The sequence below is a fragment of the Symphalangus syndactylus genome, chromosome 2 (genome assembly GCF_028878055.3).
Source record: "Symphalangus syndactylus isolate Jambi chromosome 2, NHGRI_mSymSyn1-v2.1_pri, whole genome shotgun sequence".
NCBI classification, from domain to species: domain Eukaryota; kingdom Metazoa; phylum Chordata; class Mammalia; order Primates; family Hylobatidae; genus Symphalangus; species Symphalangus syndactylus.
The window spans coordinates 78,762,185-78,777,113 of NC_072424.2; the positions used below are offsets into that span (position 1 = coordinate 78,762,185).

The window sequence follows — 14,929 nt, forward strand, 5'->3', positions numbered from 1 at the left end:
AGAAAAAGTGGCTAAAGAGTTATAAGGTAAACAAAGAGTATATTTAAAAAGTTTTCTTCAATCACCAAGGTAATTCCTGTTTCAGAGTTAGGGAGGGTGAAGATTGAGTAAATGTCTTTGGAAATTTAAGTGATTGATGGTTTGAAGCAATTTAGTAACATGGTAGGGATGGCATTAGATGTCAAGTGTAAGAGAGTAAATGAGAAGTGAGAAAGTGAAAACAGTGTTGTTAATTGTTTTTGTGTAATAAATGAATGAAAAAAGCAGGGCAATACACAGAGGAAATATCAAGGTCCAGAAAAAAACTGTTACCTGCATGTTGTTTTTAGGATAGAAAAAAAAAAACAGATATAAATAGAAGGAAAGAACCTATAAGAAGTGAGTCAAGTAAGGAAATAATAAAGTAACGGCAGACAAGAATACATTCAAGTCTGTGGATGAAGCTATTCTTAACCTTGGTAGAGAGAAGTTTTCCTGGGACACAGGAGGGAAGAAGTAGAGGATGTTTGAATATACAGGGAATATTTAATGTGTTGAGGAATGTATAGCTACACAAATTTTGAAGTGAATATGCAATATGAAAGCCATGTTTCTTTTGGTGTCCTTGAAATTATGAATTGTTCATTGCAAAAATATTTTAAACTACTTCCAATAAGGTAGTGAGATATTAAATTTTTATAAAATATTATAAAATTTAGAAAAAATCCAATTTCAAGAATGCAGTCATAGGTTGTAAAAAGCAACATCATTCTCAGTCAATATAAACATATGAAATAAAAACTACAAGTCACAGTTGTCACTAGCTAATTTAACTTGGTGTCCAATTGGTTCCCTAAATGCCAGGTGATACCCCATGATAAATGTGGGTATGCCTATGACCATATGTTAGTGTGTGTGCATGGGACCTGGAGAAAAGAAAATTGGAAGTAATTAGCTTCAAAATAATGATTTTTATCTAGCCTTTAATATCTGAAACTAGATTTGACTTTCTTATACAAGCAAATAATCCACCAAAGTTTGGGGCTGAAATATATTTATCCTTAAAGCATTGTGTGAAAAGGGAAGAATCATTCCTTGCCAACTGTTGTCTTTCTATTATTCCTCCAAGAGATAAGTTAGGATATTAGTAAGACAGTATTTAATGAGACCCCAAACCAGCAACTTAATGGAGTTTTCTTCTCATATAATACTCTAGTGATGGGTACTCCTGAAATCGTGTGGTTGCTTTCTCAATTTAGTCAACCCAGGACGAGAGTACCTTCTTTCTTGTCATTTTGCCATTTCTAGAGTGTTGTTTTCATCTAATAGTTCAAAATGGCTCACAGTCACGATCATATATATTTCAAGCAGCAGTCTAAAGGAAGAGGAGAAGAAAAGGACATATCTTTGGGAACATGAGTTGAAAGTGCACCTGTTGAGGAGCCGCGCGCTGCTGGTGCTGTTGCCGCTGCTGCTCTCGCTGCGGTCACTCAAGCTGCGCCCGCTTCTTCAGGGCCCAGTCCCTTGGACCCATCGCTGCTTCTAGACCCTACTGCGGTCTTGGATATTGCCGGGAAAATGTCTGATGAATTTTCGTTGGCAGATGCACTACCTGAACACTCGCCTGCCAAAACCTCTGCTGTGAGCAATACAAAACCTGGCCAACCTCCTCAAAGCTGACCAGGCTCCAACCCTTGGAATAATCCGAGTGCTCCACCTTTGGTGCCATCTGGACTCCCACCAAGTGCAACACCCTCCACTGTGCCTTGTGCCTTTTGGACCAGTACCAACAGGAATATATCTCTCCGTGCCTCCCACCGGACCACCTCCAGGACCCCCAGCACCCTTTACTCCTTCTGGACCATCATGCCGCCCACCTGGTGGTCCTTATCCAGCCCCAACTGTGCCAGGCCCTGGCCCTATAGGGCCATATTCTACACCAAATATGCGCTTTCCAGAGCTACCCATACCATATGGTGCACCCACAGATCCAGCTGCAGCTGGTCCTTTAGGTCCATGGGAATCCATGTCTTCTGGACCTTGGGTGCCAGGAATGAGAGGGCAGTATCCTACCCCTAATATGCCGTATCCATCTCCAGGGCCATATCCTGTTCCTCCTCCCCGCCAAGCCTCTGGGGCAGCACCACCTGTTCCATGAGGCACCGTTCCACTAGGAGCCTGGGGACCACCAGCACCATATCCTGCCCCTACAGGATCATATCCCACACCAGGACTCTATCCTACTCCCAGTAATCCTTTCCAAGTGCCTTCAGGACCTTCTGGTACTCCATCCATGCCTGGTGGCCCCCATTCTTACCATTAAGTTAACAATGGACAAAGAGATGACGCTTTGCTTCTTGAAGTACATATATATGCACATGAATGCATATACAAAAATTGCTGGTTTCACTATTAGAGGGCATTCATGAAAGAACAACTCTTGCACCTCTCAGAGAAGATAACTGCCTCTTGTACTTGGATGTGTAGTACATCATATGTATACAATCAGATAAAAGCATAGAAGTAAATCATTCAGATGTGATTTTTATTTGGTTTTCTTAGAAAGTTAAAGTGATAAAGCATATTCACTAGCTCTTTGACAGAATTTGTTTAAACTATGAAACTACACACTTAAAAATCTAAGATGTGGATTATTATTAGAATCTGTGACTTCATTGGCAAATTATTTCAAGTATTTTTCTATCATCACTTTCCCCTTCTAAATAAATAAACTTTGAGAATAACCCATCATAATCCAAACAAATGATGCTTCAACATTTTGAGCTGCTCTGTCGGACAAATAAACCTAGTCCTCTTGAGGTTATATTTTGGATATCATTTTTAAACTGTCAGTAATTATTGTCGGATGTGGAGTTCAATAGCCAGCCAGTGTTCATTTTTATCCTTGAGCTTTTAGTAAAAACTTCCTGGTTTTATTTTTAGTCATTGGGTCATACAGCACTAAAGTCTGCTATTTATGGAAACTAACTTTTTTGTTTTTAATCCAGGCCAACATGTATGTAAATTAAATTTTTAGCTAATTGATTAAAAAAAAAAGTACACCTATCACTTACAGTCACATTTTATTTACCAGACTTAAGTCACATGGTGACACCCAGTTGCAAGGAAAGCTAGAACATACAGTCCTCATTTTAAGCAACTGTATACTTAGTTAAAAAACATGGGTTCTATTACTGTAAGAGATAAAGAGATACTTAGAGATAAATGTTTCACCCATAAAGTTTTTCCTCAGTTAAAGCAAACATACTGGTATTAAGCAGATAAGGGTAGCCTCTCTTCAGTTCTTATCAGAACTGAACCTCAGGGAACAGAATGGAATGGAATGTCAATAATAACTTTTATCTCTTTCAAGCATATGAAAATTGAACTAGTAGAAGATGGCTAAATAAAATGCTGGATATTAATTATTTTAAAAATTAATTTTTCCTGAAACTTAAACTATTCTTAAGCATTTTTATGATTAAGTGAAATTTTCATTCACTCTGCCCACAACTAATTAAGCATATATCTCATCATCCACACTTTGCTAAGCATTGTGAAACATTCCAAAGAAAAATATGATATGATCTCTATTCTCAAGGAATTTATAAGAACTTACAGTTTGGGTAGGAGACACATTTAAGATTCGCAAGACTTTTCAAGAACAATTAGGTGCTGAGTTGTGTGATACTTCTTTTATGAATACAAAAGGAGTCTAAATTAAAGATAGGACCCTGTTGGCTGCAGGAGATTAAAAGCCTTTGTGGAAAACTGAAATTTGAATTGATCATATAAGTATAGGTAGAATTTATTTATAAAACCTTTCATATGTAAACTCTTAAAAGGTGCATTTGTAGGATTCATTCTAGAGTATAAAGATACTGAATTTTAAAATTCTAATTTGTTGCTGGTGATAGTTTAAAGGATAAAAGTGGCTGATTCAGTGTATAAGCCAGTTTTATTTCTGTGTTTTTGCTTTAGGTTGTATCCACAAGTACCAGCAGAGTGCCTGACACATATTAGACATAAGTAAGTATTTGTTAAATAATTTTCTTTTTATAATAGTGTTTCCTTTATTGTTTGACCAAGAACTTTTAAAAATTGAGCTATAGCTTTTTTAAACATTGAAGTGTTCCACAGTATAGAAACCTTAAGTGAACAGTGCAATACACCACTTCATACAAGTGGTAGATGCAGGAGGACGATAAGAGAGGGTCCCGAGAGAAGCTCCCACTGGCCTGGGCATGGGGATGATGGGGTGGAGCCTCAGGAAATTCACACCATTTGCAGGGGGCAGGAGCCTGGGCTCATCAGTTCCTGTGTGGTGACCTGGAATTCAATCTGTGAGGCCTGTTAACAGGAACCCCTCTCGCTTTGCAAAGTATCTTTTTCCTTTTTGCCCAGTAAATTCCATTCCCCCTCACCCTGCAAAGTGTCTGCATGCCTAATTTTACCTGGTCACATGGCAATAACTTGGTTTTTTTTCTCAACAGTTTTGGCGCCCAGAACTTGGGACATGAAGAAGGGTGAGTGAAATGTGGACCGAAAACCTCTCACTTTCATTTCTGAGTATTTTGTTCCTATGACATTTTTCTTCTTTTTTTGAGGACAGTAACAGCACCTATCTTTCTTCTTTTCTTTTTTCTTTTCTTTTCTTTTCTTTTCTTTTCTTTTCTTTTCTTTTCTTTTCTTTTCTCTTCTCTTCTCTTCTCTTTTCTTTTTTCTTTTCTTTTCTTTTTTCTTTTCTTTTACAATATGGGAGGTGGTCCACACCCACCACAATAGCCACAAGCATACCTGTGGGATGGTTGGGCAAGCAGTGGCTCCCCACCTGCCTTCTCTCCCAGCTGGGTGGGGTGCATGGCCCTGACTGCCAAGTGTGTGCAGTGTCCAGCTGCATGGCAGGAATGAACCACAGCCACTACCCAGGCCCCAGGGCCGCCTTGGGGGCTTGGGCTCTGCATAGCTGGCTGGCCAGACTCCCGCTGGGTCCATGCCCAGGGGAAAGGAACCAATTTGCAAAAGAATATGAAGTTCTTCCCCCAGGCATCTTTCCAACCCTGCACTTTAACTTTTGTTTCCTTTTCTCTATCTAGTCAGCAGTTAATTTTTATGTGAGAGGTTTTTTTTTTTTTTTTTCTTTTTGGAAAACATTTTAACCAGGCCAGGACCCCAGTGATCACTGTTTATATTCTCTGTAAAGTTTTAGTTATGAAAAAGGATTTGTGAGATTGGTCTTAAGCGATAGCCAATCCGGTGTGCTTTGCATGACTTTCTGAATGATCAGCAACAAACTTTGCTACAGGCCTCCCTCTTGTTTTAGGTCCTTGAGGGCATGATGTGTAACCCCGTGGCAATGCTTTGTTTAGTGTCTGCACAGCCAAGATTCAATCCTGGCTTAAGAAATGACTCCTTTCTGCTTTGATATCTGTGCGACCTTTGTCATTTATTGATTCTCTTCCTCTACATGAACCACCTTGGATTTTCCTTTCCCTGAGCTTTCAGTAAAGTTTGAAAGCCAGAAATATTGGCTGCTTGGCACAGCTAAAGTCAGGTAATCAGGGTGTTAAAAGGATTTTCTTAAAGAGCATTCAGCTTAATTAAAAGTGGATATCCAAATTATAGGTATATTTAAAAGATCTTAATGTTTTTCTCTTCTGGGATCTTGTTTGGCTGGAAAAAGTGTTTTTTTGTTTTGTTTTGTTTTGTTTTGTTTTGAGACGGAGTCTCACTGTGTTGCCCAGGGTGAAGTACAGTGGCACGATCTCGGCTTACTGTAACCTTCGCCTCCCAGGTTCAAGTAATTCTCCTGCCTCAGCCTCCCAAGTAGCTGGAATTACAGGCACCTGCCCCTGCGCCCAGCTAATTTTTGTATTTTTAGTAGAGACGGGGTTTCACCATCTTGGCCAGGCTGGTCTTGAACTCCTGACCTTGTGATCCACCTGCCTCGGCCTCCCAGTGGAAAAAGTTTTATTCTCAGTGAATGGAATTCTTTTTCTCCATTTTGCCTTGCCACTTTCAATGCATGCATGAGAAAGGAGAGACCTCTGTTTTCCTAATGGAACCCCAGGAATTAAAAGTGGATAGAAATTCCTCTCAAAATCTGTTTTTGCCCCCAGTTATGCCTGTTTATTAGACCTTAGAGGCTATGTGTTTTCCTGTCCCTGTCTCTTAAAGGACTCCACCAGGAGGCCAATAATCCAAGTAGGAGACTGGCAAGCAAAAGATCTTATGGCAACTGTGTTTTCTTCTGCCTGCCTGTGTAGTTTTATGTATGTGTTGTGTTTGTGATGTCTATAAAAATAGCTCAAATTAATTGGCCTAAAGGAAGATGAGTGCTTGCATCAAATATTTTTCAAAGGGAAGATAAAAGCTGTGATACTTTTTAATTCATGTGACTTTAATCTTTGAGAAATAAAAACAGCCTTAAAGCTTATAGGGGCCAGGTGCGGTGGCTCATGCCTGTAATCCCAACATTTTGGGAGGCCGAGGCATGTGGATCACTTGAGGTCAGGAGTTCAAGACCAGCATGACCAACATAGTGAAACCCCATCTCTACTAAAAAAAATACAAAATTAGCTGGGTGTGGTGGTGCATGCCTGTAATCCCAACTACTTGGGAGACTGGGGCAGGACAATCACTTGAACCCGGGAGGAAGAGGTTGCAGTGAGCCAAGATCACACCATTGCACTCCAGACTGGGCAACAAGAGCTAAACTCCATCTCAAAAAAAAAAAGATTATTGGTAAAATCCCAGATGTCGTCAAAATGTAAGTGAACTAAATTATGCAGGTCTGATACTAGGTTTGCTAAATGTTTTAAAGTTATAACTGCTTTTTGGGTTTTAAGAACTCTTTGAATTGCCTGCTCCACAATTGGTAAGGCCCAGGGACATAGAAAATTGACTATGCCCTTAAGTATGCTGGAAGGAATCAAACCTTGGCTGCACCTACCACATAATTAAAGCTACTTGCTAGGTTTTATATTAAAGTTAAAAATTGCTGGGAGTTACCATTATACCATTATAACATTAAAACATGAAACTACTAGAAATAGATTTACATGTTTGGTGTGTAAGAACAGTAACTTTTTTTAGTAAAAGATTATAAAAAGGCATGGAAATGTAAATTCTTGCCTAGGGTTAAAGAATTGTTTTAAATCAGATAAGATAAAGCTAAAGTTCAAACAAGTGGTGGAAGCATTGTAAAAATTAATCTTGCAAAAATTCCAAGTGTGAACATATTGCCTAAATTCAAAAGGGTGTTATATGGTTTTTCTGTAAATTGAGCATTGAAATAAAAGCACAACAAGGTACTCTTAAGGCACTAATCTGCTCTTTAGCAAAATTTATGAAGAGTTATAAAAGGTTTTTACTTTTTTACATTTCTGAGTCATTTTGGTAAAATCAATAACTTATGGTAATCTGGAGTTTTGATTCATAACATCAAGTATTTTAAACCTCTTCATATTTAAAAGGCTTCCCAAAATCAAACTTCAGTTTCAAAATTGTCTTTGCTGATGCCTGGCTTTTGGATGCTACAGAGGGCCCCTGGAGTATTTAAAAGAGAGGTAAACAGGATTATTTGACATATTTAGCTGCATGGGATTGCCAGAATGGTGTTCAATCTTCTTTAGGTTATATTTTGGTGGATAATACTAATATATGTTCCAAAATTGTATGACATTTCTAAAGTTCTAATGTCTAAAGTATATGCTATCAATCATAATTAAGGTAGTTATGTTATTTTAAAACACAGAGATAATGAAACTTCTATGGACATTTTGTTATTCACAGACAATTGTCTTGTTTCAATCCTTTTCAAAAGATGGTTTATAATAAGCTATTGTACTCTGACAGGTGCTCTCCAATACAGGTTTCTGATAACTTTGGAAGTGTGACATTGGAATAAAGGAAAAATGCACAGGACTCATGAAAAGCCAAAATGTTTACTGATACCAAGCAACACAAGAGTTAACTAAATTGACTGAACTCATAGAAAACTAAAGCAATCTTTTTGACTTTTGCTTGGAATATTGCTGATCCTTGTTTTGTTTTTCAGAGTCAAGGAAATTTATTTTGAACTATTTACGGCCTTTAATAATTGAGTAAAGTATACTCCTCTGAACAAAATCTGGAGCATGTTTGTCTCTCTTTCTGCTTGGCTTTTCCAGAATATGGAAACTAGTTATGAGTATTCTTTTTTTTTTTTTTTTTTTTTTTTGAGTCAGAGTCTAACTCTAAGGCTGGAGTGTAATAGTGCAATCTTGGCTCACTGCAACCTCCACCTCCCGGGTTCAAGCAATTCTCCTGCCTCAGCCTCCTGAGTAGTTGGGATTACAGATGCGCACCACCGTGCCCGGCTAATTTTTATATATTTAGTAGAGATTGGGTTTCACCATGTTGGCCAGGCTGGTCTTGCACTCTGGACCTCAGGTGATCCTCCCACCTCAGCCTCCCAAAGTGCTGGGATTCCAGGCGTGAGCCACCATGCCCAGCTGTTATGACTATTCTTAACTCATGGCAATATAGTTGTTTACATCAGTGCAATAAGAATCTGTTTTCTTTTGCAACAGGATGCAATTGGAGAAACTGGTTGTTTTAACAAGGCTTTGACTGGAAGGGTATATTCTTTCCTTTAAGGAGTCAAGTTCAACTTGCAGAGCTGATAAAAGCCCCTTGGGAAAACTGGCCTCATACCCTTGTCTATGCAGTCCTTTTAGGTTTTCTGACATGTAGTAAGTAAAGAATGTCGCTTCCTGACAGGCCCAGGAGCTCCAAGTTTATCTTGGGACCTTAAGAGGAGAAGATTACCCAACTCACAGGTATTTGAGGGCACAAACCCATGGCTGGGCTTGGCTTTAAAAGGTCTTATCTGAGATTCCTTGTGGAACAGAGTTCCATCAAAGCCAATGTAAAAGCCCTGTTTCTAAAAGAAATAATTATTCTTGCTGCATTTTATGCAAATAATCAGGCCAAGTATAAGACTAAAATCTATTTTGCAAACTTGGTCCTATCATGATTTGTTTTCTTTACAAAACTGAGGATCCTCATGTTTCAAAACTTATCATACATTTGCCATTAGATTCTATACTCATTAGTTGTTTTTAAGACTTTGCCTACATTTTAGACTAACCCTTCTTGTTCCTGTGAACTGATCAGCAACCTCCAGCTGCAGTTCAGAAGGAACAAGAGGGATGGATAATGTAAAAATCTAGATCAATATTCTAGTTCTGAATAATTATCCTGCAAATCCTTCCAGGTCATGGAAATAAATAGGATATCTATCACTTGCAGGTTTCCTTTTTGGGAAAGTAAGACCAAGGGAGCTAACCAGAGCCAAGCACCATGCACCCAAATCTTAACAAGCATAACTATAGCGACAAGTTATCTGGGCACATCACAAGACATCTTTTTCCTTCCCTTGTTGGAGGGGTACTCCATTCCACAGCTATACCCTAGCATTTGGCTCATGATAAGGAGTCCATGCAACTCCCCCTGAGATACATTTTGTCCCAAATTCAATTCTAAGCTTTGGTTCAAAGCCCTAGAAAGAAAAAATGGATCTGAGGGATCCAGAGGCAAAGGATAACAGAAGTTAAAGGGCAGCCGGGCATGGTGGCTCACGCCTGTAATCCCAGCACTTTGGGAGGCCGAGGAGGGCGGACCACAAGGTCAGGAGATCGAGACTATCCTGGGTAACACGGTGAAACCCTGTCTCTACTAAAAATACAAAAAATTAGCCAGGTGTGGTGGCGGGCACCTGTAGTCCCAGCTACTTGGGAGGCTGAGGCAGGAGAATGGCGTGAACCTGGGAGGTGGAGCTTGCAGTGAGCCGAGATTGCGCCACTGCACTCCAGCCTGGGCGACAGAGCGAGACTCTGTCTCAAAAAAAAAAAAAAAAAGTTAAAAGGCATAGTTCAGGTGAGCATGACTAATTTCCTGCCAATTAGGCCAAGTCTCCTATTTCATGGATAAAGGTCATGCTAGTATCCATGGCATAAATGAGGTCTAGGGAATTCAAAGGCTACTGACAGCAGGGGAGATAGTGCGTAATTGGGTAAGAGCAGATACTTCCATTCCCTTCCCCCCCACCCTGTTAACATGGGTGAAAGCCACTTTGACACTCATGGGTGGCACCCTGTCGCAGTTGCCAGGACTTGGGGATACAATGACGGAGGAAAGAAAGAGCAATGCCTCACTTTCTCTCTCTCATGTACCCCAGTTATTTGCTAGGAAGAGATGTGAACCAGGGATGCCTGCTCCCCTCTTTCTAGATCATTAGGCATTCATCTTCAGTCTGTACCCCTTTCAAATGCATCCCGAACCCCTGGGGCTCCTTTGAAACAGGAGTCTTTTTTCCTTTTTCCTCCTCTGTCCTCTCTTAGATAGGTAATTGTGTCTCTGTACTACAGGACACTCTCCTCAGATGTGTACTCCAATCTTGCCAGAGTTAATTTCCCAAACCCTAGACTGGTTGGCTTAGGATTGGGCTCAGGGGAAGGGAACCCAGAAGCCTGACATGCCGGCAAAAGTAAGAGTTTTTTTTTTACCATCTGGGCTTTTGGCCTCCCTCTCCCTGTGCAAATTGGTAAAGGGCCTTGGGATTTGTGAGCTGTCCTTACTCCACCCTTGTTTCATTTCAATACATGTTTTCTAATAACTCGAATTGTCTCTTCTCCCTTTCAGGCCATCAGACTCTAAATGGTCATGCAACTGGGGCCTCGGACAATGGCTCTTTTTGCTAGGGACCCTTAGATAGTCCTCTGAGGGAGCTGTAACTGCTGTTTTCTCAAAACAGCACTCCCTGTCAACAGGAAGCAGTTAAGATCGGTCTTTGTCCTTATCTTTATCCTAACAGCACTTAGATGTACTTCTTTAGTGGAAGGAATGATAGAGGTGGGAGGAAGATAAGGGGGAGGGTCCCCAGAGAATCTCTGACCAGCCTGTGCGCTGGGGGGATGGAGTGGAGCCTTGTGAAGTTCATGCCATTTGCAGTGGGGAGAAACCTGGGCTCTTCAGTTCCTATGTGGTGACCTGGGATTCAGTCTGTGAGATGGGGGCGTGTTAACAGGAACCCCTCTGGCTTGCTGAGAGGTTTTTTCCTTTTCACCTAGTAAATTCCATTTCTCCTCATTCTTCAAACTGTTTGTGTGCCTAACTTCTCCTGTTCATGTGACAGGAACCCATTTTTTTCTACAACATAACCACCACCCAAATCAGGATTTATAACATTCCCAACAGTCCATATAACTCCCTTATGATTCCTCCTAGTCAGCACCTAAATCCCTACCCCACCTCACCCGCCCCAAATTAGCCACTATTCTGATCTCTATAAACATAGACTAGTATTCCTGATTTTGAACTTCTTATGAAGGAAATCATATGTCACTCACTATTTTTCAATTTGTTGCCATCCTGGCCTTAATTTGTGAGGCTTTTTGATACTTGAAAGAGGTATTTCCCACCCTCTATTTTAAAAGACTTTTCTTATGGGAGAACCTAATAACAGTGTGGGAAATGTTTTTTATTATACAGTTTTATACATTAAAGTTGTCATTGATCTTTAGACTTCAAAGACAGGTTGTGCTTACCTTAAGGATAAGCCAAAATCAGCATAACTTTTATCCTGCACCATTGTAGTACAGCTTGGTACTTCTAAAATGACAACCAAGTTAATTTGCTGTGATTTTTTTTTATTAAAACAAACTTGGAAATCCCCTGAGAAGTTTGGGCCAATTACAAACATAGAAGCACAGTACCCACCCTAATTTCTGAAGCCAACTGCAGGTTTAAAGAGTCCCCCAAACCAGATCAGTTTTGATAATTTGCTAGAAAGACTCAAAGAACTCACTGAAAGCTGTTATACTCATGGTTATGGTTTATTAAAGGGAAAGGGTACAGATTAAGATCAGCCAAAGAAACACACACATGGAACATTGTCCAGGAGAGTTTTAAATATGAAATTTCACTTGACTTCTAGCCATGAAATCAGGATATCACTGTTCTGTCATCTACGTATGACAGTATGCATATAGTATTGCAAATCAGGGAAGTTTACCTGAGTGTAGTGTCCAGTGGTTTTTTTGGGGGAGCTTCATCATATAGGCATAATTGATTGACTGTTGCCCATTTGGTTAATCTTAGAATCCAGGACCACTGATACTGTGACACTGTGTGACCCAAAGCTCCCCACTTAAGTTATATTGTTGGTATTTTTGGTTGTCTAGCCCCAAACATAAAACTGTATATGTGTGGCTAGTTCTCACTCTAAATCACATTGCTAGATACCTAGTTTGACCCAAGTCCCCCAGACAAACAGACAATCCTATAAGACTAGGCCTTCTCTTTGAGCAAGCCCAAATTCTTTACTTACTACATGCCTTCTGAATCTTCATTTCTCTATGTGGAAAATTTGTTGCTTTTAAACCCTAAAATTAAATTCTTTTTTCAAAATGTGTCTCCTCAATGATTAATTCCATGAGTTTTTATTTTTAAAAACTCTGAATGATCATGAAGCATCTCAACATATTTGACAAGAGAATTAATATCAAAGTAGGAGTACTAACATTTTCTTCCCCCCCAATTGTCTAATATATATAAGTATGAGAATTCTACCAAGATTACTAAATTTGAGCATTCCTTTTAAATTTGGGCAATAGTTACAAAATAAAATTGAGAGTTTCCCAGTAGACTGTAATGCCAGAACTGTCATGAATGGAAAACAAGGCTAAGTAGCAGCATTTCAGTGATTTTCAGGGTTGGGGATTGGGCAAATATACAACTCTCCCCCAAGAAAGAGTGAAACTCCTAAAGAGCTCTATAAGAAACAGTAAATTCCTCAAAAATTGTATCTAAATTTTGAAGAAAATTTTTTTTACATAAATATGTTGAAGAGTCATCACTATGGAACTATTACTATTATAGTAAAACTGAAATTAAAATATTTAAATGTTAAGGGGCTACTTAGTATTATTCATGTCAAGTTTCTGTTTAATTTTCAATGACTATTTTGATAGATTTAGCACCCTTCCAAGTTTAGATATGAGTTGCCAAGTTTTTTTCTTCTTGTTAAGATATTTAACAAGTTCTGTGTTTCTACAGAACTTAAATGGATGAAACAGGCTGGAGACTGAAAAGCCACCTTAGCAGCTCAAGCAGTACTGGGGAAATTGAAGTCAACCAAATTACAGGCCAGGCAGGCAGCTTTTACAGAATTATGGGTCAGGAAGGGCAAGGCTCAAGTCAGGCGTAAGATTCGGATTTCATAGGCTCAAGAGGCTGAAACTAAAAGATTTATTTAGCTAGTTCTCTTGGTTAATTTGAAGTTTCATCCATTCATTCAATTGATATATATAGAGCAACTACTATGAGTTGACAAAGTAACAAGACAAGAAAACAATGTTGCAGCATTTACAGATGATAGCTGACTTGCTGAACACTTACTTGCTGTTTGCCAGGCATTGTGCTATGCTCTTCTTTCTGATAGTTAAGTTTATTAATTATTATCTAGGTTAAACAAATAAGGAAATGGAGTCTCTGACACATTTACCATTTAGCTGAAAGAAAACATCTCAGAGCCACTTGGCCTATGCTCTAAAGTGGAAACTTCTTCCTGTCAAAGGCCCTTGCCAGTTGTGGTGGTCACAGTTTCTCAGTGTTAGAAAAAGTATCCTTATCTTCTCTATCACTTTCAGCTTCTGTGCTGGATACAGGAACCACATCTTTTGGCAAACTATGAAATTTCATAAAGAAGGGCAACCTCAGGACTGATGACAAACCAATTATGGGTTACTTTATTTTCTTCTTTATTAAAAAGGTTTTTTTTCCACTCAGGATATCAGTATTTTCTAGAAAAGGAGATGCTCTGTTTGGTTACAGCTCTATCACTTGTTGTTTATTTTGCCATTATGCAGAAGAAAGAAAAATAGGGATAATTTTAGCATATCAGTATTTAAACTATATATTCAAGGTTGCATTAAAATAAGATCTTCCCTAATAATGTGACAGTGGTTTCACTAATATCTCATTTTAAAATTTAAAATCTTAATACATTTAATTAATGAACAAAGTGAAAAATTGTCCTTGCCTGAACATAAAGTCTCAGATTTAAGTACTCTGCACAGACTTGGCTATTTAATGACTAAAGTGAATTTTTACAAATAATTGCTGACATATGTGCTCTTTGGGAGAATGTCTCCTTTTTTTAACTTTCACAAAGACACAGCAAGGACTTATAAATACATATATAAGCAAAACAAGATTAAGTGGCAATTTTATTATGTATGTAGCACTAATTATTGTTTTTTCTTTTATGAAAGCAGAAAGAATGTAATATCCTCTTGTAGTTTGAGACTCTGAAAGTGGACAACTATATTCTAGGAATAGCAAGTTTGTGTGTTGAGACAGCCTTCCACCTGATATGAATAGGGGTTACCAATACCCACAGCTGACATCAGTCTCAGAATTTTGTCTTTTTCTGTTTAGCTATCTTCTGACCTGATGGAACCAACTCGACTTGCCAGATGTCACAAGTTTAAAAAATAACATTTTAAAAAGCAATATTTACTAAAAATGTAAATGTACTTTTTATGTTGAGTAAGCATAGCTTTTGACATATCCAAAATTAAACTTTATTTTTTTCTCTTACAGTTTCTTTAAATTCTACTTGGTGCTGGAGGTGGGTGGAGTTGATTGGTGGGGATTTCCTGTACTTAGATGAAAACTCTGGTGGGATCTACGGCTTTGTTGTTGTTTGCTTTTAAGTAATATAACATTTCGTAATCGTTGTAGGTCACAAACACTATTCCAATTAGACTCTTGCAATTAGACTATAGTACTATGTAACAATAAAAATTCAGAATTGAATTTAGTATTAATTCTTTTCCTTTTCCCCCAGCATAAGCCTACTTGAGTCTGAGAGCCTGAACTGAGGAAGTAGAGTGGACCTTCT

At 38.8% G+C, this 14,929-nt stretch overlaps 1 protein-coding gene and 1 pseudogene across 1 annotated transcript in view; both read left to right on the forward strand.

The window, feature by feature from the left end:
* LOC134733784 (uncharacterized) overlaps positions 1 to 14,929 on the forward strand; it is a 140,508-nt gene that overhangs the window by 7,483 nt on the left and 118,096 nt on the right. The window contains exons 3-4 of the mRNA XM_063624470.1: positions 3,961 to 4,008; positions 4,473 to 4,505. Of these exons, the coding sequence (XP_063480540.1) occupies positions 3,961 to 4,008; positions 4,473 to 4,505 (81 nt within the window). The remainder of the gene's footprint in view (positions 1 to 3,960; positions 4,009 to 4,472; positions 4,506 to 14,929) is intronic.
* On the forward strand, positions 1,423 to 2,510 carry LOC129471357 (MAPK-interacting and spindle-stabilizing protein-like; annotated as a pseudogene).